Below are 22679 nucleotides of genomic sequence, written 5' to 3'. Positions count from 1 at the left end.
CCCCACAGCTCAACCGTCCATCCATATATTTTACTTTGACAATAATCAAAAAGTTACACTTTAAAGTACATCAAGAAAAACAACATATTGAATCAGCTATTCTGTCATGTCTTTGAAGACTGAGTAATTTTTTTTTAATACCTTAGTCTGTAAAGTAATGACACACAACTTGTTTGGAAACTCTAGAAGGGCTTTTGTTTAGACATTTTAAGTTACTAACTAATGAGCATTAGCAACATAGATCTCCAATATGTTCAGGCTCCTGAAGACAGGATCTTTAAACTGGGTTTTTCTGACAAATCCAATTTTTTATAAAACACGCTTTGAATGTCACATGACGTTATTATCAGGCTTAAAGGTCAACAATAAATTTCAGCACCAGCAGCCCACAATGTCATCGCTTGCTATAGCTATAAGTCATGAACAATTTGGCCACAAACTGTTTTTTGGCACTTGGCAACCATGACGCTGGGCAGTGTACGAGGCCTGGCAAAAAAAGCCGCGAGAAAGAAAGAAAGAGGAACAAAACTGAGGCTGGCGTAACTTTCGTCAACCAAACCATGCAGTGCCACTGAGATAGAGCAAAATTTTGAGGACTTACTAGGTTGTAAGAACAAAGAAAAGAAATGCTGACAGAACATACAAAAGAAATAAGGATACCACATGCTCTACTAGATAAAAATGTCAGAAAGACTGAAACAGTAGAAAAATAATCTCAACTTGAAACTTTAAAAAATGACAAAATCAAATGAGGAAAATCTTGGATGATCCAGTCATTTTTAAAAAAGCAACATCTGTAAAACAGGCCAGCAATATCCTCTTGGCAGATGTACAGAACGCAGGAAGATAGGCACGGCAAAATGTAACGATCAAAGCATATGGAATTGACAACATATACAACACTGGTTTCCCCAACCTATGGTCACAACCCAAGCTCAAAGCGCAGGCCAAAATAATGCCCATGAAATCACGGTATGGGCTCATTGTATGTTTTAAAACCCCCCCCAAAAGAAATTGGAATAAACAAAGAGCCAATGAAATCATATTTCTGGCCTGGAACAGAAAGGCCTGAACATTCATTGTCACAGGTGTTGTTGCCATGATAGTTTAGGGAACAATGGCGCATAAAGAAATGAAAGAGTAAACATTTTTTTGACTTTCTCAGAAAAATAATTAAATCAAACTAGTAAAAAAAAAGCCTTAGTTACTTGTTCTCCGTGAATTTATACAGACAGCTTTAGAAACAACAGCACAGTACTGCGTAGACCCAATACATGATCAAACTATGTAGATCAAAACGTTTTTTGTTTTTTTTTTACAAATCTCATCATGGCCTCGGTCTAAGCTAAATAGTAGCTAAATTGCAAAGCATTTTTGCACCAGCACCTGATTTTCCTAAACTGAAACTCACTAATCAGAAACATGTTTTACCTGTATGATTTGACATAATATACATAATAACATTTAGGAACTACACCCTACTATTCTCTTTTGATGTTTGGGCAATAGTGATGCATATAGTTTCAGAACACGGTGAAGTAAATAGTATCAGTCACTACAAAAGACATACATGTTCTGTTGTGTTTTGAGTAGAACATTCCTTTAGGCATGCTGGAAATATTTAACATCTGAATCAGCTTCCATCCCTAAAAAGTCTGACTTAGAGGTCTCAGCAAAATGACCCGACTTGAAAGGGAGACATGAGCTCCGATCATACATAACAGAGACAGCAGGCATAACACTGCTTGATTCACTTGAACTCACGAAGCCAACAAATCAAGAAAAAAAGACATCAAGATGGAAAATTGAAGAGGGGAAAGGAAATCAATTACATCCACGGAGACTGAGCCAACAAAACAAGAAAACGGACATCATGATGGAAAATTCAAAAAGGAAAAGGAAATCAATTACATCCACAAAGACGAGACACGGGGCCATTTTGAAGCCGCTATTAAAAATGTCAAAATCTCTTCAGCCCATACGAAACATTTCCCAGTAAATACAAAACAGGAAAAAATGCACCACTATTTGCACTACAGGTGCAACAAAAGTCATGTAAACTTCTGATTTATGAAAGACAGGAGAAGTGGGAAAAAGGAGGAAGGGAAGATAGGAAGAGAGTAAAAGACAGACAGGGAGAGAGAAAAAGAGTTGGAGAAAGGCAGAGAGAATGAGAAAGTCTAGCGGACACGGTCAACAGCCCCCCCCCAACCCCACCCCCAACCCCACCCCCAAGAAGATTGAAACAGCCAAAGTTTGTGATTGCTTCATAAGACAAGTGGATAAGACGAATTATGCTGCTTTGATATCGGCACACCAAACCCAGAGAACTATGAATCCTCTTCCTGGATGTTTCCAATCATTTGTTGACTAGACTATCAAGAAAGGTTAGGTCAAGTGGAGAATTTGTCAGACAGATGGACAAAAACAACAAACCCAAACAAAATAATATACTTGTCAATTGACGAAACTTCATTTACCTTCCGGAATAGCAAAGGAATGTAAGTCACCGGATTCACTGCGCACACCAGAATTGAAATGACATACCAAACAGGAAAACGAACAAGAGATGAAAAGTTTTAAATGATATAAAGACTGTGGTGACTGGCAACACTTTCAAATTAAAAAAAAAAAAAAAAAAAAAATTCATTATGATTAACAACAGCCCACCAACATTTAAGTAAAGCTTGTTAAGCTTCCTCTCTACTTGTCTACAGTTACAACTTAATTTATGATGACCATGACGACTTATGCACTTTCTGACTTTTTTCCTGTCATCAGACAAATTAATTTGGATAAACAGTTTTCTTAAGCCAGCCCTGTAAAGCAAAAGAGATAACAAGAATAGCTGCCCGTAGGCTGTGGCCATTGTTTTAACTCAACTCTCCACTCTTCCAGAGAATCAGTAAGTGACTAAAAAGAGACTCTTGCACTTTTGAAAACTTCACAGAACAGTGTGAGAGAAACAAACAGAAGAGTAACTTACAAATAGAGAGTAATTTTACACTACAGACATCATATTAGGAGTTCAAGATAAACCTTTTACCAGGATGTAATTTAGAACACACTGAGGCACACAACAAGTCAGAGATTTATATAACTGTTATGATGTAGTAGAAGATCAAGTGGGGAAGAAACACTGCAGATACAAGCAAGGTTACGGAACCGGCCAGTCAATATAAGACGCATGACTTATTATAGACAAAGATATTTTTAGACAAACCTAAGCTGAGCGAGAAAGTAACCAAGTTGTCAACGATATTCAGGGTTTGTAATAGAGACTCGATAAACATTGTAAGTAAAATGTTTCTAAAGAGAGGACAAACTGACACGCTTGTTTATGTTGTTGTTACATGCAGAGCACTTTATGTCCTTACGAGTGTCTGACAAGAGGTAATCTAACTCAATTTTCTAAACGATGGCTTGTACACAGAAGTATACTTAATGCACAGACTCAAGTAGCATTGAAGAACTAAACACCTATTTTTCAACAAAACGTGTGGACAATTTTGCCCTGTTCTGAAGCTATTGACCATAACATGTTCACAACATTTTCCCCTTTGTAGTTTATTCAGTGAACATACTGCTCAAATATAATTAGAATGATCCTACGCATATATGGCAACTGAAAAACGTTGTTTTTGTGTCACAAAAGATTTTTAAAAAATCTCATATAGACAGCAGTGTCTTTGGGAGAAAAAGTGAAGGACAGAAAACAAACAAGAATGGGAAGGAAATAAATCTGGTCACTGTCACCCTTCAATTGAGCAAGATGGCAATTTGACATTGTCTTTAAAAAAAAAGACAATGGTAGGATTAACTGCCATTCAGACGTGAATCGATCGTTTTTAAAAAGATTAGCACCTCCTTATCAAATAGGTTTCACTTGAAGACAAAACTGACTCAGTGCTAAATTGCCTGTTCCCGCCCAAAATCCTCACGCTTTCTTCTCAACAAAGACATAGATTTTGTAATGTATGAAATGAAATGATATGAACTGAAATGTAGGTGGGAAGAGAGAGAAAGAAGTAATTTCTGATGTAACGAGCGAGACTTTACTTTTATTACCACACCAAAAATTTCAAAAAGATATAAATCTATACTACATTTTGTAAAAGCTATTAACAATATATGGCCAGCCCAGATGTCTCATCTTCTCCAATATATTTCCGAGTACAATAAAATATACACATTTTTTAAAGCATAGTGCTGTGCAGTGGGATAACAAAGCAAAGCAACACCGAAGAACCATGAGGTAAAACTTCATAAGCTTTAGACATAGCACCAAAAGACATGGTGAGACAGAAGTAATCTTCAGCTTTGAAAGTTATAGTAAAACTGCATACAACTTTTTAAGTCAACATGGTATATAAAGGCAACACTGTGAGGGTTTTTTTTTTGTTTTTTTGTCAGCCTAAAAATTCTTGAAGCGTATCAAAAAGTGATACGGAAATGACAAATACAAGGTCCTGTTTACATATTGAAACAAGAAAGATTATAGAAATTCACTACTAATCAGCTTTGGAAAAGTTTAATTGGTAGTGGCAGTCATTTATCACTGGAACCATGATCATTTCTCTCAATGTCTGGCTTGGCCTCATTGTCGAGGGAAAGACTACAGACTCACAAAGTAATGGCTAATGTTAGCAGAATCTACAAGAAGCAAGCCTTCTTTTGAATGAACTCCATAAAAATCTTTATCTTGTCAGATATATAAATATATACATATCTGTAAACATCGATACCCTGCTGGGATTTTAAAAAACCAGATGGGTAAAAAAAAAAAAAATCAACTGGAAAAACGTTAAATGGGAGTAATAACAATGCACATAAAACACAGCTTGATGAAGGCAGACATTGAACATGGTTCCAAATTGAACATCTGCAACAGACGAAAGAGGGTATTGCTGTCATTTTTGAGGACAAGTGTAATTAAGAGAGACAAGAACAGTATGTGGCAAGAGGAGGGGGAGGGGTTGTGACTAAAAAGAGGACGTAGTAGAAGACAATGTCCCACCTGAGCAGTGGAATTTGTTCCCGCACGCACCCACTACCTGAGATTCGAAGGCGTACCAGCGTCGCGCTAGGGATATCCACATGTGGGGTTTCCTCTAAAAAAGGATAACACAAACAATGGGGAAAAAAACTTCCTCATTTCAACTTGCTTCGGAAAAATAATTAAGATGATTATATTATGTTATATCACAGGCTTCAAGATATGACCAACTAAGAAAAGAAAGCCAATAATACACTGGCATTGTGTACAAAGAAGAAATCATGTGCTGAGACTGTACAGTCTTAAATTTAGGAAAAACCTGGGACTGAGGTAAAAAAAAAACGATGAATCATGCAACAAAATTTACCTTGAATTTTAACTGAGAGAAAGTAATGCACATCTAGTAATGACTCACTTTCAAAGAGCTGAGGACATTAGTTTTAGAGCAAAGCCTACATACTTCCAATTCTAAAAAAAGCACTGACCTCACATCTGTAATATCTGATTTAAAAAAACAATCTCAATAATTATTTGGTGCCAAGAAACATAAAAATCCTACCAGATAATCTTACCTAGAAAAAAACAACAAAAAACTCAAAAAGAAGGGAAGAAAAAAAATAAGCTCAGACTGTCACTCCATCAAATCAAGAGTTAGCAAATGAATGCGACCACGTCTTTCCACAATTCTTCTACCTCTAGTTCCTTTGAAGACAGGAAATGCACAAACAAATGGAAGGATTAGGAGGGCACTTTGCTACAATACTGACTACGCTTCCTGAATGTAATGAGGTTACAGACACTGCTCAGGAAAGACTGAATGCACACATCGAGAAGAAAAAAGCAAAAAAATATAAAATATAAAAAATAAATGAAAAAAACAAAGAAAGAAAGACAAAATTCAAACTGATAATACAAAAACCACAAAAAAAGGAATTAAAGGCCTGCACCTATACAAGGCAAACAAATGACTTCATCATGCAAAAATACAGTGTGAAACTAATAATATTTTGTGTGGTAAGAAACAGCAGAGAATGGTATAAAATTATGAGTGCTCAAAGTCAGATAAGTTTACACTTAGAATTTATTTTTTTAAATGAGGGAGAGAAGGAGATGGGTATAGAGTAGAACTAGATAGAGTGGCAGTGAGACAAGAAGAAGGTCACAACATACGAGCCACTGATGGATAAATAAACATTACGGCTCTGACTAAAGAGAAGAATATCCGCAAAATAATGATCAGTAATTGAGGGGAAAAAAAAGAAGATAAACAAACAGAAACAACAGATGGAGAGAATTACGACCAGCTAGTGGCTTTTTTTATAGTTTAGTTTCAGAAAGAGTTTTAGTTTTAGTTTTAGTAGAGGTTTTTCGGCGCTTACAACTGCATAAAGTCATATGAGCGCCAAGGGGTGGATGTCAACAGAGAAATCCTTATAGGGAATCAGACTTACTCTGCTCACCTCTCTAGCTTCAACAGCACAAAGTCTGCTTCGACTGTCAAGGCACCCCGGCAAGAGCGGGTCACAAGAGTGTGACAAAGATACAAAAGAAGTAGAAGAAAAATGACAATAGTAAGGAATTGGGAAAGAAAAAGCAGCAGTTCCCTGTTGCAGTTCAGGCACAGTTATGAGCATGACATTAATGAATCAGCCCATTTACAATTACAATTCTACTGTGCATAAGAACTATAGATGTTGATGTTTCCCCCTTTGGGAATGGCCTAAACACACTTCAGTCAGAAGCACAGCCCCCGGGGGTTTCAGTAAGAATTTTAAAGCAATCACAACAAAAATACGTCACATAAGTGACGAAGATTTGATGTATTACTAGGGAGTAACATACAAAGAAAAGAGGAGAGATCGATACAGATGTTTGACAGAAAAGAAAAAGCAAACCACACCTGATCACCCACCAACCACCCACCTAGAAGTGGTGCCCTCCAAATATACAAAGAAAATATGAAAGGTGGAAGGACAGAAAGAACGAAACAAAAAGAAGGGAAAATGAGAAAGAAAATACAATTTAGGAAGGAAAAAAGAGGAACAAGACAGAAAGATGCAAAGCATTCACACCTAAAATGCAGCAATCTCTAGAGAGTGTAGGAAATAATTTAACAAAGACCATGCTTTGAATTATTTCAAGTAGTAGAGAAACCTGTCTCTTCCCAATAGATCTAGACGGGTTCTAAAAAAAAAATTTCTACAGATTTTAATTTTTCTTCAGAGGCTTTGAAGTTAAGGTTAGAGTTCCAAAAAAAAAAAAAATGAAGTTTTTACAATTTTCTTTTCAACACACAAAAAAACAAAACCACCAACAGAATGTTATATTCAATAGGATTGTGTACTTAGTCAAACACCACGGATTAAAATCCCAGTCATCAGCACCACAGTACAGTAATGAAGTTGGTTGACATCATGAGCCAAACATTTTGCACCAAGTGTGCATCTGAGCAATAGAGGGGTGATGATGAATGATGGAGATAAAATGAGGGCAAAGATAGAGATACTGACAGACCCTTGAGATACAGGAATTCTTTAGACATCAATATTAGAAAATTGGAACAAGTAGCAAATAACCACGACCAAAAGTCAACAAGATTTAGACGGTCAATCAGGAGGCAATTTTCTTTAGCCTTACCTGTAAGATCAAGCAAGGGCTGCATGGGATACATCTCAGCAAAAACACAGAGATACTCGTACAGTATACATACAATCGGCACATGAGAATCCAACTTATGCCTTTCTCATGCAAGGTGATGAGACCAACCATTCTATCACAGACAACAGTGCCAATGAAGACTGAAGTCAAAACTCACTGGTTGCTGCATACGGTAAACAGACTTTTAACACTGTAAAGTTAGTTAAGAGGTGGGACCTCCAAATTTAATGCCCATCTCAGATTGGACCAAGCCAAATGATTGGATGGCCTTAAAAACTCCTCAAAAGAACTAAAACTCAGAACACTCTATTGAGGATTCAAACCAAGGGCCATCCTCTCCCTGGTCAACACTGTTCTCCAGGTGAAGGAGAAAGATGTACTAGTAATGACTCTACACCTGAGAAGACATTAGGAGATGAAAAGAATGCAAATCATTGATCCTTTCCTCACACTCAGTGCTACTAGTATTTCGATGAATGTAGTTGTTCAGAATACATTTCACCATAAAGAGAGAATGCAGCAATGGATAGACTTGGTGATAATATGGAGCGAGACAAATGATAAAGGCATGAAAATCCACTTTAAGAGAGACTGTTTTCGGTTTCAGGAGCTAAGAAATGGAGGGAAGCTGACATATGGTGGATACTTATTCATTCCTTGCAAAGACATCCAACTTATTTGACCCCTCTTTACAAATATTTAACAGCACTCCAGACTAGCAATGTTCAGACTGACAAAATTCGAAGGAGAAAAGTTGTGCTGAGGTATTAATAATTAATATATGACACAGAGTAGTCAAAGTTAGAACCATGCCTACCAAACATGAGCACACACATCAGATATCATCACATCCACAAGCGGGAATTAGTGGCGAGAACAACACACTAGTGAGAGGTCACTGAGTCATTAACCCACATGGGAAACACTTGCGCCGAGCCACTGATATGCTCAAAGTTACACAAGAAAGAAAAGGTTATGGATATAGTCAGACAGGGACAGGCAGGAAACACTTAGAATCATTACCCAGGACAGAAAAGTGTGTAAATGTGTAAGGGTGGAGCGGTGGTGAGGGAGGGGAGGAGAAGGGTTAGACAAATGTACAAAGGGAGGAAGTCTGAGAAAGACCACAAAGAAAGACAAATAGAAATGCGGACTCAAGCAATATGTACATAAACAGAAACAACACGCGCAGATATACAAGAAGACCACACACACAAATACACAAAAGATCACCAGACATTCATGAACAGGGATAGAGAGAAAAGGAAAAAGAAAGAAATCTAGAAGTAGAATTACGGGAAAAGGTTCAGAAACATATTGTTGAAATGTGAGTGTGTGTGAGAGCAAGTGTGAGTTACAAACAGGCTACCGGCCAGAGAGACGGACAGAGAGAGAGGGAGACGGGTACAGCAGTGACATCAAGTGATGAAAAAGACAGGTACTTTGTGCTGTTTAGTTGTTTAGTCCCACATACACTGAAACACGGAGGACTTGTCCAGACAAAGTAAGCCTTTTATCAATTCTATTTCCATGGAATTTAAACACGGCTTAGACTGTTTATGCATAGCCAACGAGTTTAGAGTCTATAAATTCTTTTTCCACAATGTACATAGATCCTGACTGTTAAGCAAATGCATTTCATTTTTCTTTCTTTTGATGCCTTTGACATTGACAAAAAGGCCCTTCATCCAAAATCCATCTTTTTCCTGTGTTAGAACTCAGAACTCGCTACACTTTTCTGGGCCCTATTCATACATCACTATCTTACTTCAGAGATGAGAACATTACACAATCAACAGTTACATTATGATTAACCACACACTCTTTTCCCAAATTTGCATGGTCTTATCACCAGCAGGTTGTGAACCTGAATTGAAACAGCTTATCTGACAAAGATTCAACGGTCAAAATGTGTTCATACTGGCAACAGGCTCCATATGGCTGAATGAGCATACTCTTAAATACAGCACAAAATAGAGCTGATCTCACACGACAACACCTTCCATAACTAGGGCAGACAAAGCCTAAAGAACTAATCTACAAACAGAAAACAGTCTGATGTTTTCACTGTAGGGAAACCAAATCGGTTCCAAGAAGTCTTGATGTTTATTCAGTGTCGGCAGGACACTGCTGTGTAGAAGATGGATTACTGACTACTATGACCCATGTTAAAATTAAACGCAGGTGTTGCAGCCCCTCCCCCCAATGACACATTTCAGATAATTCACTACTACCCTGTGACCTGACTAACACATACATGCTCTCTAAAGCAACACAAATTGAAAATCCTCTTTGAACTATTAAAATTTTGCGCTGCAAATAATATCTAAAAGAAGGAAAATAACAAGAGTGAAAAGAGGAAAATTAAAAATTAAGAAGGCGGAACATTATCAGCGAAAAAATGTCCTTCAGAAGCAGAGTAACGAAGGCGGAAAGAGCACAGGTGTATTTCTGTGTTTGATTCCAGTTTAGTAAATGGCATCATATATGAATATATAACATTAAAAGTTAAGAATAGCTCATCATACAGTGATCATATATACTTGACTGTAAATAGATTTCCAAGAATCGTGCCACATACACGGTACGTATAGAATCCACTTACATATCAAGAATTCTATTAGCAGTGTTATGATGATTGCTTTCAAGCATAGAAAATAAATACATAAGCTTTTTCTGGAGACGCCTCAAAAAGAGACATATAGCTCACTATGCTCAATTTTAGTCATAAGCTTTGAGTGATAGTCAGTGTTAAAACTATCAATAAAAGTTTTTTTTAAAATCCATTACAATAATAAATGAATAAAGCCAACCAAAAAAATTAATTTTCACAGAGAATCTTAATCTTACCATCTGATGTAGAAATAGGCTTTCAGTGAATGTAAGTTAACTCTGGGTGATTAGTTTGTTCATTTGTTTGTTAGTTTGTTTGTCTGAGTAAAGAGAAGCACAACAATTTAATAATGGTCATTTAGTACTGGGAAAAAGTAAGACAGACAGACAGAAACAACAGAGGGAAAGTAAAGAAGTAGGGCCTACCAGTTATAACTTCGAGTGAAAGTAAGCCAACATGGAAAAAGTCTAGTTGAGGTCTCCATTCACAACTTACCAGACCAACTATGTACATCCGAGGGTTCCCACTCTTTGTCGGGCCAACATTGGAGGCAGCCATGGCGTCAAGTGTATGAGATGATTTTTACTTATTTTAAGAAGGGAGACCTCAACTAGACCTTTACTGCCAACATAACATGTAAATCCTCAAAAAAAAACTGTTTTTGTGGAAGGGAGACATTTCATCTTGGTCGGAGCAATTTCTACAAAGGCATGGTTTTCATTGTGGAACACCTTACATTCACACCTGTCGTTACCGATCAAGAGGTGCAAATTCACATATTTCAAGACTTGCACAAAGTCAAACGGAAAGTGAGAACAAAAACAAGTAATTCCATTGCAGGGAGGGAGAGAGATTAGACAAAGCTAGGGCAAGGGTAGGGTGAGTAGGAGTGAGGCAGTGAGGACAAAACAGTGGCGAGCAAAGTGTGGGTGGGGTGAGCAGTTGTAGGAATTGACAACTCGAGGGGAGGGCGGCAGGAATGGTTGGGTTTGAAAGGCAGGGGCAAAAACTGAGGGTAGCAAATCATGTGGAGGACAGACAGAGTATCTGAGCACGTTAACAAACTGCAAATAACAAACACCCAGCCAGTAAAGTGACAAATAAGTGGGTAATCTCTGAGGCCGTCACCGAACAGAGTAAGTCTGGTTCACTCACGGGCACTCTTGTCCTGGAAGTAGGCCAGCAGACAACGCAACACTGCCTGATGGCAAATCACCATCACATTTTCCTGACGTTCAAGTTCCTGCGGAGAGGGAGAGAGAAGGGGGTAGGGGGAGGGGGGGTGTTAGGTCATTACATTCAAACAGGTCATAAGAAATAAGGTGAAGTACAGATAGAGTAAATTTCCTCGAAACTTTTTGTAGTTTTAATTAAGCAAAAGTGTATTGTAAAACAGATCTCAAGACACATTATTGAAAAAAAACCATTTGGAGACTATTCACAACGTAAGAGTATAAATGGATTCCATACTACTACATTAGAATATGATCAGATCTTCATTCATTTCCAACCACACTAAATTGTGAAGAAATCGTTTTAATTCGGACTATGAGATTGTGTGTGATAACAAGTGGGAGACATGTTGTGGTAGCTTTGAAACTTGCAGGGCATAAAACATTTACTTGATCTTGTTCTGTCAAACCCCATTTATTTTTCTAAAATGCAAATAAACTTTATACAAGGAAACCTCTGCTCTTGCTTTATAATAATCTCAATTTCTTTCAGGTGGTGCGTGAATGGCACATAACAGGAGAGACTAATCTTTTTGAAATTTACCAGAAAAGTGCTAATACAAGGGTTAATATAGCTCTTCTCATTTCTTTTTCTGAACCAGTTTTGAAAAACGCCCTGCAATATTATCATGAAAGCTACACTGCTTCATGGTAAATACACACACAAATGTCAACACAAACACACACACATCCACACACACACTCTCACACACACACTCCCACACATATATCAACACATCCACACTCTTACATATATACACACAAATCAACTGCTCAGTATTTTTAGTTTAGTTTAAGTAGACTTTTTATGGCACTCGCAACTGCAGAAGGTCATATGAGCGCCAAGGGGTGGATGTCAACAGAGAAGTCCTTACAGGGAATCAGATCTTTTACTCTGCTCACCTCTCTAGCTTCAACAGCACAAAGTCTACTTTGACTATCAAGGCACTCCGGAAATAGAAGGTCACAAGAGTATGACAAACATAAAAAAGAAGTAGAGGAAAATGACGATAGTAAGGATTAGGACAGAAAAAGCAGCAGTTCCTTGTTGCAGTTCAGGCACAGTCATGAGCATAACATTGATGAATCAGCCCATTTACAATTCTACAGTGCATAAGAACATGTTAATGTCTCCCCTTTGGGAAAGGCATAAAGACACTCCAGTCAGTAGCACCGCCCCAGAGGGTTGCTCTCTGTCCATGAGCACAAACATCTTTGTATCTTCCAACAAGGACCTGTTATGAGATACTTACCAAAATGACAGGTTCCAGTCTCGCAACAAGATCTTGATATGACTGTAGAGAACAGCAAGGGCAATACTGTTTATTTAGTAAAAGTTTTACAGCACTTGCAACACAATCAGGACATATAAATGCTGAAGACTAAAGGTGTTACAAGAAAGTAACAAACACACAAAAAAGGGAGAGTTAAGGAAGATAGGGGTTGGATAAGAAAAAAGTAGAAAACCACATAAGAGCTCCTGCAAACCATCTGCAATATCATTACAATAAGCATAAACTTTCATATACACAAAAACAAATCTGTTCAGGTTTTCATTACGAAAACGAAGTGTCCAGTGGCTATTAATGAAAAGAACACAGCATGCATAACCCAAATACAAACAGCATGTCTGTACAGAGACTTCAGTCAAACAACACACAAGTACAGCACCTGCAACAGCAGCGGGCATGGCTGTTAAAATTGAGATATTTACAACAGCAATGGGAGTTCAAATCAAAAGCTTAAAAAATAAAACATAGTACACTATCTGAAAACTACAACACAGCAAAATGTCTGAAAACTGAATGTTTTGTGCATTTATAAACCCAAACATAAGACAGTGCACGTTTTAGCACTTCCCTGTGAGTCCTCTCTACCACAACTTCCAGGATGTTACATGCAAATCAGTGACAACTCACAGACAGAAGAAGCTCAGAAATAAAGAAATTCTACTACAACAACAATAATTATGTCTGCAAATACAATTTGAAGCCCAACAAATCCAATGCTGTCTGAAAATAATGAAACACACAAACATGTGCCTACATGACAACTCATTTCAAATCATCATTGGTCTATTGTATGAGCTGTTAATGGTTGAAACAATTTCATAGAAAAAGATTCATACCCATCATTGATTATCAAACCCGCAGGACTCAGTTTTGGAATTCTGAGACCAAAATTTGAAACACTATTATGAGAAAGAAAAGCCCAGAAACACTCATGACCAAATCAGAAAGTCCCATCATTAAAGTGGTACTTACACAGCACAGCACATAGGCAAGCTTGAGAAGAGCATCCTTTGCAACACTATTCTTTTAAAGCAAAAACTAAAAATTAAGCATCCTTTAGGAAAAGGTAAAAGTAAAGTGACTGGTCTTAAAAACTCTCTCCAGCCATGGTTCTGACATGAATGAATAGTGTATACCCCATTCCCCATCCCTCTATCTCTTTCTAACTAATACACACAATCACGGCACATGCAAACAGAAGTCAGAAAATAACAATCAAAACTTTTTCATTTTTCTTCACTGCTGAATAGTCCTCTTGTGATCAAATCCAGTACATCCCTGTCATGGGTCAGTATCTAACCATGCACTTAATTCTCCATACAAACAAATCCCTGAGCCATTCACAATTTCTCTATTCAAATTAAAAGGAAAAGACATTAGCAAAAAATATAACCATCTCTTTTACTAACTAAAGGAGTCGGAGAGAAAGGGGTAATGAAAGCAGACTCTGAGAGTCTATCCTACTTGATTACGACTTGCGGATACCAATCTACCGCTTTTTACAATTTAAAAAAAGGCAATCTAGTGCAAAATAAGATTCCACTGAGGAGTAAACTGTATGCATTTCAGAATTACAAGAGATGAGGGTCTATAATGCACAGAAAAACTGTGGAAACTTTTGTATGAGAAGTGAGTACGAGGGGGTGTGAATTTCCCACTCTTTCTTGATGATAGCAAAGTGGGGGATGGTGAAGGTAAATTAAATGTCCCACAGTGTTAGAGCATGTACCTCGCCGCTGGGGTAGCGGTAGTGATATTTGTCCTGGTCCCGGTCAGCAAAATCTTGTGGAAACTGTGCCTGGATTTCCTCGTAGGTCAGACCCTCACAGATACCCTGAAAGTCAGTCACACACACATATATACACGTGTCAGCAACTGTCAGCTATTCCCATAAACAAAAACTAGATAGCAACATAAACGCAACAACAACAACAGCAATTATCAATTATAATAACAATAGGTTTCAAAGATGTAATTCTTAGGCTGTCAGCAACAACATCTCCCTAGTAACATGATAAGATAAAGGTCAATTCGAATAAAAAGAAGTAGAATTAACAGACATCACTAGAGCAACTACTACCAATACCATCCAATGAGGTTTTTTTTAAACAAGTAACAGATGAACAGAAAGAGGATTTTATTGCTCAGATTGTTTTAGATCTTTAAAATAGAGAAGCAAGTCCTGGTAGGGAAACATACAATACAGACTAACAGAAATAACAGAGGGAAAGAAAAAAAGACGCTTTGAGTAAGAACAGGTATTCCATTGTCATATCATTACTAATATTGCCAAGTCTTTGTCTGTTCAAGCAACAGAGGATACGCAACACTACAATGGTCACACAGTGCTGAGAAAAGCAAGTCAACATACAAACAACAGAGGATGCTACATTCAACAGACATATAACATAGCACAACATTAACAGCTGATTTTGAATGAAGAATTCTTATTGATTAAAAATACCCCAAAAAGCAGACAACAGGCAGCAAAGTGAAAACACTAATCATAAAAAAAAGAAAAGACAGTGATCTATAAAAAGTAAAGTTGTTCCCGTATCCGATCCGGACATTGCGGATTGCCTTGTTTGTGAGACAATTTCCAGGGCCTTTGGTATATTGTGGTAGGGCGGCCAGTTCCTTTCCAGGCCACTTTTACTTCCCTAACTCAAAGTCAGGTACCCATTTCTGCTGGGTGGACAGGAGGGGGCGAAAAAATGTGTCCGAACCGAGGCTTGAACCCGGACTTTCCATTTCGGAGACGAGCCCACTAACCGCTCCGCCACTGCATCCTCAATGAATTATAACTTATCATAAGACACAAAATAAGCCCTATGACATGTTCTGTGCAATTCTCAGACCCAAAACTGTTCACCAAACCGACGAAACCACGAAATTGATTTTCGATATATGCAACCAATTTGTGGTCACATTTGTCTGTCGATATGATTCGGGATGTAGAATCCCATGAAACGGTAAGTTAACTGTCCCCATTCACAAACTTTTATATATATACACGCACAAAAAAAGACTAATAATAGTGTGAGGCGGATGTAACCAGAGCTGGGAGGGTCAAAGCAGCACAGAGGTACAGGCTCACGTACAGCATTAATCTCATTCAGAGCCTTCCAGTGCTCCTTTGGGGCGTCGATGTGGCGTGCCGTCTGCACGGTCCGCTTCAACTCACTCGTCCATACTTTGAGGTTTGGAATATTTTCCTTTTTGACAAAGTCAGCCAGCTCTTTAGCGTACTGCAATACAAATACAGTCAGAAGTCTTTTTAGTTTTAGTAAAAGTTTGATGGCATTTGTAACACAAATAGGTCATATAAGTAATGAAGAATCGAGGCATCACTAAAGAGTGGCATACACAGAAAAGAAGGAAGAAAGATAAGTGTTTGATGGGAACGTAGCAGTAAACCACACCAGAGTACCAACCAACCACCCACAGTTAGAAATCAGACAATGCGTGAATAAAAGAAAGAACAAAAGAGATGAGATGAAATGAAAAGAGACAAATAAATGGAGGACCTTTACTTTCCATTTACGGCAGTATATTTCAAGTCTACTACTGAAAATAAAACCTAAATAATTCTATTAATTATACAAATTACAAGATAATTGCATGCTTATAAGAAATATATACACATATTTAACTTAACCCAAGGCGTGACCACTACCCGCAACTCAGTGCAGCCCTGCACGGTGGATGGGCTGGTGTGAGAGGGGGTGTGCCCATTCAAATTTTTAAAATTCGAGGTGTGTATGAAGATGATGTAAAGTCTCATCACATCCTAATTTCTGCAGCTACCAAGATAACAACTAACTTTTATCAAAGTGCATGTACCTTTAACTTCAAATCCAATCAAGAAATAATAAATAAAGGAATGGCAACACCTTTAGTGACATATGACATCATACATTCTTAACTATTTAGTGCTGTAATTCAAGGACCAGCAATGCCTTCCCTTTCCACATACTAAAAGTCAAGCCTTGTTCAAAGAGGACAGAGAATTTAAGCTCCAGTAACTTTGTTCGGCACACAAAAATTACTCACAATCTCTCCCTGGTCACTGAGGTCACTGTTGCCCCCAATACGACCTTGTAGGTTCATTTGGCTCTCTCCGTGCTGGAAATACAATTAAAGAACATTCAAAAGAGAATTCACAGGCAAATAATACTACAGAACTAAATAAAATACTGTAAACTAAGTAAAATACATAAATGAAAACTGTTTGATTCCAACTGAACAAAAGTGAGTGAAAAGTTTATGTACATCAAAGTCAAAATGATTCAAGTTTAACAGTCAGTAAGTATAATTCTCTTAAAAGAAAACAAAAGAATTAAAATACTTCATTTCATTATTCAAGAAATACAAGTGATAATTAATTAGAAAAATAATAATTAAACTTTACTGTCATCATCCAGAAATACCATTTTCAGACAAAACGGATGAAATCTTTAAAGAAATTCTTATATTCTTATTGAATAGAATGATATTATCAAATTTACAAAGACATTGGAACTCACCCTTGTTAAATAGATCGTCCTAGGTAAAACATGAATGTTCATTAAATAATACACAACTCTGCTCTGTAAATGGCCTGAAAAGAAAAAAAAGTGAAACTGGCGTAAGTTTGGTTTTAGCAAGAGTTTTACGGCACTTGCAACACAATAAGGTCATATAAGTGCCGAAGATTAGAGGTGCTACAAGTGAGTAACAACCACAAAAAAAGAAGGTGGGGAGATGGAGACGATAGATGTTTGATAGGAAAGAAGGAGCAAACCACACCAGAGCACCCGCCAACCACCCATTAAATTGGCGTCAAAACAACGGGTATTCAAATCAAGTATGTAAGTGAGTAACCTCTTGTTAGACCTAGTTTACCCTTGTTTTTCAACTATCTCTTCCTCCCCTAAGTTATCTTAACATTTACACAACTAATAATTTAAGGGGGGGCTACACCCCCAAAGTCCCAATTCGGCTCAAAATTATGGAATTTGAGTTGTAGGCATTTTTAGCTTCCTCAGCCTCTCCTACAACTATTTCATCACATAAGAACCCCCCCAAAACTGCATTTTCCCCCATACTGGGCATCTTTGTCACCACCATTTCCTCATAAAGTCAATATTTTATTTTTCTTTATCAGCCGTTTTCTCAAAATGCGAGTTTTCTCTATACTTTTTTAATAACTCCACAATTTTTCCCCCAATCTTCATGAAATTTTCACAGAATGTAGAAAAGACGTAATACTAAAAAATGTGTCTGTTGAATTTTTGATATATGGAATAGATTTTTGTTGGTGGTGTCTGGAGTGAGGATTTTCACGGATTTTTTGGCAAACTTGAATGCTACCTCAGGAAAAAATTCATTAAAAACTTTTTAATTCGTTTAGGAAAAAAACAACAGACAAATTTTTAGATCTAATGTTTGTTAACACGCATGCAAAAAGACAATCAATTTCCATGAGGAATAAGTGCGGTATTCATGACGTAAGACATGTCAACAAAATCCAATATGGCCGCCGTATCCATAGAAACAAAACATTTTTCTCAAATTTGACTGCAGATTTAAGACTCCTCACTATGCTTGTTATATGTGTGAAATTTGGTAAAATTTGGTCTAGTAATAAGCGAGATAGCCTTCAGGTGTAAAACCCCCCCCCCCCCCCCCCACACACACACACCCCCAATAAAAACCCCATCTCTGCTTCAAATATTTTCCCCACAATGCAGACAAGACAATAGACCCACCAGCGAGCTTGTTGACGATGAACCTCTCGCCCTGGTTGAAGATCTGAATGAATGAGATATCCTTGTCGTGCTTGTAGTCCAGGGACTGGTACTCGTCCTTGTAGTGCTCGATGCGCTTCAGGAAGTCCTCCAGCGCTGTGTTCTTGTCCATGCCGTCGTAGTCAGGGCTGCACACCTTCACCTCCTGGCGGAGGACAAACAAGTTCGGCGTCGTTTAAGTATAGAGAAGCATATCAATGCGCTAACAGTCACTTGGTGTGCGGAGAATGTGTAAAATAGATGGATGGAAACAACAGAGGGAAAGAAAAGAAAATCGAACTTCCAGTGGCATCCTTCAACCAAATTAGTGTCAAAGACAATGTAAAATTGAATAAAATCAATGACCCAAAAAATGAGTCTGTTATAAGAAAGAATGACTGAAAAAAAAAAAAAAGAATAAATATGTAAATGTCAAGGGGTACTGTAAAGTACTCCTTGGTAAATGTATGAATGGAAGACTGCCTGTTTTAAAGCCCTGAAGGCCACATAACTTGAGACAAAATAATAAGACATAACCACTTTACAGTTTATCAATCCCCTGAAAGAAAATTTGTTTAACCCAGGGACTCAAACATTATCCACTAGCACTCACTATACAGATGCTTGTGTAGAAAGTGTTAATTGTAAACATTTTCAAAAGCCATTATTTACTATTGCAGTTTAATGTCCCAAAGAATGAACAACAGAACAACTATTACCTTTGCTCTACTATCTGAATCTCTATTTTGTTCACTGTATCTGACTCCCCTTCTCAGAGAACAGCCAGAAAATTGTTTTTGTGGGAGTTTTACGGCACATAATTAGGTAATAATATAAGCGTTAAAAAAAAAAAATCAGAGGTGTCACAAGGGAGTGGCAAATGCAAAAAAAAAGGAGGAGAGATAAGAATGAGAGAAGATTGATAGGAAAGAAGGAGCAAAACACACTAAAGAACCTGCCGACCACTCACTCACAGACAGACAAACACTGAGACAACAGAAAGATGAAAATGTATCAGTTTGCCGAGCTTCCTAGCAAGGTGAGTAAGACTTCATTACTAACTCTTTCTTATAAGCATAGTTAGAGCAGATTTGCATTCAATCAGATTTTTTAACAGAGAGATTATTTCCAACTGGTAAACTGTCATGTTTGCAAAATTTAGAAGCATATGCCTCCACTGACCAGAATATTCGCCTCGATGATGGCAGGCTCCTCACATATAGACTCCACAAAGAACAGTTTGAAGTTTCTCTGCACTGTGAAGATGTCCACCAGGATATCTCTGCGCCTGCGGGTCGTGTTTGTTGCATCCACTACCTGTGTATGAGACAGGGAAATAGGAATTCATTGATTAAAATAAAACAAACCTGAGATACCTTTTACCGTGCCACTGACATATTGTTATCTCAGAATTACAAAGTTCTGCCTGCTCAGTGGCAGGTTTTGAGAAATTTGACCTTAAAAATTTTGAGTTCCACAACATGTCAAACTTTTACGAAAGCAATTCTTTGAAAATCTTGAATAAAACTCCGAATAATCTTACGATTTTGATAAAGCAGATAGAACATTTAGTTTCTGACCTTATGGTCCAGTAGCTCAAAACTGCCAAAAATATCAGATAGAACTATGCATTTCTAAGGTAATCATATGTTATAAAACATTTCTGACACAAGGTGTCAAATCCTAAATTTTCTCTTTCTTTTCTTTCTCCTTTGCATGAATTTAATTCATTTCCCCTTGTACAACACCAGAATAACAAACATTAATTTGCAAAGATTCAACAATCCATTCTGAGGTGAATAAATGAATATATTTTATCTCTTTTGAAAACTGATATCAAGAAGCACATCTTGGTTTCTTTATTGGTACATATCATAAGTAGAAACCCCATGTCTTTTGTCTGTAACGCCAAAGAGCCAATATACATGCTGATGGGAAAAAGTTAATTTTTAAAAGCAATTTAAGAACATCTCACTGACAGAAAAAGTAGCCATTATACCATGACACTATTTTTGCTGGCTTCCAATGTCCAACAACACACAGAGTAGGAAGCATTTAAGACCAAGCAAATGACAAGACACTTTGCTCACAGTAAATATTCCCTATCTCTGATCCCCATAAAGCAGCCAAAATCTGCACAGCCTAAACGACAAAGGAAACATTCCGCCTTTGTTTCCAACATGAGCAGAAAATTTGATACTTACAGCCACTTCACCACCACCCTCTTCAAGGAACTTAGCAGCATCTTCCATGGCCAACATGGCCACACGACTGTGAAGAGAAGAGATTGAAATCCAGTCAGCTTTTTGTTTTAGTAAGCTTTTTATGGCACTTGCAAAACAATTACGTCATACGAGTGCCGATGATTAGAGGTGTTAAAAACGAGTAACAAACACAAAAAAGAAGAACGAGAGATCAGACCGGAAGATGTTTCATAAGAAACAAGCAGCAAACTCCACACCAGAGCATCCACCATCCCCCTGCAGTTAGCTCCGAGACTTTTATTTAGTATTACATAACTGACTGGTAAAAGAAACAATTCTAAGTGCAGTTAATATTCCACCACGGTATTATGACAGTGTATCTGGGATATTGTTCCTTATGTCTACACAGCCACTAACAGTTACTTTGTATGCAACTTTAGTGGCATAATATAATGCCAATATGTAACAAAATTGTATGTCTCTGGGAAAATGAGATAATACAGTGGAATGAAATGCATCAGCTAACAGATAGATAATGAAATTAATCTTTATAGACAAGACAATACAAATGCCTTAAATGGTCTTTAAACTTTTTGTTTTAGAAGAGGTTTTAAGGCGCTCGCAACTGCATAAGGTCACATGAGCGCCAGAAGATTAGAGGTGTTACAAGAGAGTATCAAACATAAAAAAGAAGGAGGGGAGATAAAGACGATAGATGTTTGATAGGAAAGAAGAAGCAAACCACACCAGAGCACCCGTCAACCACCCACTCTTTGAACTTTAATATTAATAAGAAAACAGAAAACTCAGACAGGCGAAGATAAGGGAAAACTGATCTGTCTTGTTATCACGAGCAATACAACAGCAAAAAAAGAACCTACGGAGACCATGGGTCTCCACAGCTTGTACATGTATATATGAAACAAACCCACTGATATTGGATTTCCTCCACAAGATTCAAGTTTCCACAATGGGACAAGGGACAAAAGCATATGCAACAACTGCATGTGTATTTGAGCCTTGGTCTCTTTTTTGGTCCTGTCTTTTATGTGGAAAAGGTGGGTGGGGGATGTGGGGTGAGGAAATGTTTTGTAGTAATTTGTCCATCCATGACATATTTTTTTTACCATTTCATTTATACTGTGCATTTTACCTGTACTGTGCACAAGACAGCATATGCATTTTGGCCAACAGCCAAGTAAAACAATAAAAAAGAAATTTGCAACTAGTAGCTAGAAAAACCAACTCAGTGAAGCATACACACCTGCGCAACTCCTGAGCTTCCTGGTTGTCTGCCCTGAAGAATTCATGGTTGCGGTACATGTTTGTCTTGGCCCGCCGGTACTCTCCGACGTTGAACACTGAAGACACAATTGAACACATCTCGTTTTGAAGAGAGTAAAAAAAGATTTAACTTCATTTAAAAAAGAAACCAGCCTGTTTCACTTTCCAGAATAATTTCCTCATATTCGTATCACTGCCTTTTCCACCTTCTGTAGTCACAGACATGGGGCTGCTGTTAATCATTGTATGAATACACTTTGTGTAATGTAAAACATGTCGTTGAGATTTTGGCCTCATTTAGTGAATGGGACAAAAACAACCCAGAAACAACAAGACAGAAGGGGAAAAAATGAAAGGTAGGCAAGGACAAAGGATCAGTAGGCAGAACCAAAACCAGGAGTTACGCCAGACTGAATATATATATCATCTTCATTCCATTGAGTAACCACATCTATATAAGTTAATGGTACACCCATAGCAGTCATCTCCGAAAGTACCTAACTATTCACCTAGACTAGAAAAATTTGCTATAAAAGACACAGCATCAATAAAAACAGCTAATATGAAAGACAAAGGAGCTGTTACTTCTTGAAGAACAAAACAAAACAAAACAAAATTTTTTGGAAGGGGG

At 37.6% G+C, this 22679-nt stretch overlaps 1 protein-coding gene across 1 annotated transcript in view; it reads right to left on the bottom strand.

Moving 5' to 3' along the window:
- LOC101860235 (6-phosphofructo-2-kinase/fructose-2,6-bisphosphatase) overlaps nt 1-22679 on the bottom strand; it is a gene marked incomplete at its 5' end in the record, with an annotated part of 34978 nt that overhangs the window by 3773 nt on the left and 8526 nt on the right. The window contains 10 exon segments of the mRNA XM_013091498.1: nt 11424-11511; nt 12754-12795; nt 14522-14626; nt 15894-16040; nt 16846-16917; nt 17319-17392; nt 18543-18726; nt 19743-19877; nt 20765-20831; nt 22029-22125. Coding sequence (XP_012946952.1) covers nt 11424-11511; nt 12754-12795; nt 14522-14626; nt 15894-16040; nt 16846-16917; nt 17319-17392; nt 18543-18726; nt 19743-19877; nt 20765-20831; nt 22029-22125 — 1011 coding nt within the window.

This window comes from Aplysia californica, unplaced genomic scaffold (genome assembly GCF_000002075.1).
Source record: "Aplysia californica isolate F4 #8 unplaced genomic scaffold, AplCal3.0 scaffold00038, whole genome shotgun sequence".
Lineage (NCBI taxonomy): Eukaryota > Metazoa > Mollusca > Gastropoda > Aplysiida > Aplysiidae > Aplysia > Aplysia californica.
This window is presented reverse-complemented; position numbering and strand designations above follow the sequence as displayed.